General features: G+C 47.4%; 1 protein-coding gene across 2 annotated transcripts in view; it reads left to right on the top strand.

Moving 5' to 3' along the window:
* The window catches only part of SUSD4 (sushi domain containing 4), a 154,015-nt gene extending 152,306 nt beyond the window's left edge, over window positions 1–1,709 (top strand). For both annotated transcript variants that reach the window (XM_075339091.1, XM_075339092.1), the window contains exons 8-9: window positions 398–756; window positions 863–1,709. In XM_075339091.1, the coding sequence (XP_075195206.1) occupies window positions 398–756; window positions 863–900 (397 nt within the window). In that variant the 3' untranslated portion in view covers window positions 901–1,709. The remainder of the gene's footprint in view (window positions 1–397; window positions 757–862) is intronic.
* The last annotated feature ends 369 nt before the right edge of the window (window positions 1,710–2,078 follow it).

The following is a 2,078-nucleotide window of genomic DNA, read 5'->3' as shown; positions in this document are numbered from 1 at the left end:
GATAGATAGATAGATAGATGGGTAAATGGATTGATAGATTGATGAATAAATAGATGGATGGATAGATGTTTGGATAGATGGATGGATGGATAGATGTTTGGATAGATGGATGGATGAATAGATGATGGATATAGATGATGGATAAATGGATGGATGGATAGATGATGGATAGATGGATGGATGATTTATAAATGAATGAATAGATAAATGGAGAGATAGATGGAGAGATGAATGGATAGATAGAAAGATATTTAGATAGATGGTTAAATAAGAATGATAGATTAGATAGAAATATGAATGGCTGGATAGAAGTATAGACAGATATGAGATAGACCGTCCTGTCATATTGATTCTGTAGGTAAAGAATGTATCTGATATCTTTCTCTCCCCTTTGTAGAAGTCCTCAGGACAGCTCGGCAGAGCCGGACTTTGTGGTGGTGGATGGCGTCCTGGTTATGCTTCCTTCCTATGATGAAGCGGTCAGCAGCGGTGTGAACGTCACCCCTCCCGGCTATATGTCCTCTGCTGGCCAGAGGAGTCCGTCTCACACAGAAGAGTCCCACCCTCCCGCTTATCCTGGTAACCCTAACACAGACAGTTTATGTGAGGAGTCAGAGACCTTCGACAGCTTGTTGGACTCCTCCGAGCTTCATCACACGTTACAGTCTTCTTCCATGACACACATGAGGACGCCGGGCACACAGAACATGAACAGCGAAACAGCGACCACAAGTCCGAGCATCGACATTGCAGACGGTAAGGAAAACAATGAGAGCTAGTGGGGACTGTGTGCTTCTACAGATATTGTTCATGGCCACAACTTCCATCATCCGACTCACAATGTCCATTTTACTCCTAACAGAAATCCCACTGATGGATGAAGACGAGGTGGAGACATAAGGACGGCAGTAATGGCAGTATCTTGACTCTTGTTTTCCATCTTGTTGATTTCTCCTATTCGTAGCTCGGATATTTTGGTAACTATTTCTTCCATTAAATCTGCAATAATATGGAACGTGAACTGAGACCTCAAAAACAAGATAATGGATTCTAAAAGATGGATGGCCCGAAGATTGGGAACGGGACGCATGCCCGATGCTCACGAGGACTGTTTTCTACTTACATTTCACCAAGGAACTTATGTAGTAAATGTGTTCCCCTTATGTACGGAGATAAAGGCAATAAGGATCTGTCTGAAAAAACCCTCGTCCTTTCTCTTCTTGGTTCTCTAGGGCAGATACAGGGATACAAATAAGGGTTTATACACTGTAGATCCAAAGTGGTGAAGACCTTGATATAGTACCTGTGACTACATATGTGCCTTCACCCCAAGAATTCCCTGCACCAAATCATGAGATCTGCTAACTACCGTTGTCACTTTGCATATAAACACTGGAATGGGATGACACCAGGTCACTGCGCCGGCGCCCTCTGGGGTGCAGTGGTTTCTTAGATTTTGTCTCTCAACTTAGCCTCCAGCTTCCTAGATACACACATGGAAAAAATTGTTGGAACCTCCTGTTAAAGGGAGAAAAACCACAATGGTCATTGAAATAACTCGAAACAGACAAACGTACTGTATTTTTCGGATTATAAGGCACACTTTTCCTATCAAAAAATTTGGGAGGAAAATGATGGGTTTGTCTTTTAATCCGAATGTAGCTTATCAGGAGGTGGTAGAGAGGGGTAGCAGAGGGCAGGGGAGATGCTGAGGACTGTGGGGGCCTGTGCTGAGGACTGTGGGGGCTGTGCTGAGGGCTGTGGGGGGGCCTGTGCTGAGGGCTGTGGGGGCCTGTGCTGAGGGCTGTGGAGAACCTGTGCAGAGGGCTGTGGGGGGCCTGTGCTGAGGGCTGTGGAGAACCTGTGCAGAGGGTTGTGGGGGGCCTGTGCTGAGGGCTGTGGAGAACCTGTGCTGAGGGCTGTGGGGGGCCTGTGCTGAGGGCTGTGGGGGCCTGTGCTGAGGGCTGTGGAGAACCTGTGCAGAGGGCTGTGGGGGGCCTGTGCTGAGGGCTGTGGAGAACCTGTGCAGAGGGCTGTGGGGGGCCTGTGCTGAGGGCTGTGGAGAACCTGTGCTGAGG

Source organism: Anomaloglossus baeobatrachus, chromosome 3, assembly GCF_048569485.1.
Source record: "Anomaloglossus baeobatrachus isolate aAnoBae1 chromosome 3, aAnoBae1.hap1, whole genome shotgun sequence".
NCBI classification, from domain to species: Eukaryota; Metazoa; Chordata; class Amphibia; order Anura; family Aromobatidae; genus Anomaloglossus; species Anomaloglossus baeobatrachus.
The sequence above is the reverse complement of the archived record's forward strand: the minus strand, read 5'-3'. Positions and strand labels throughout refer to the sequence as shown.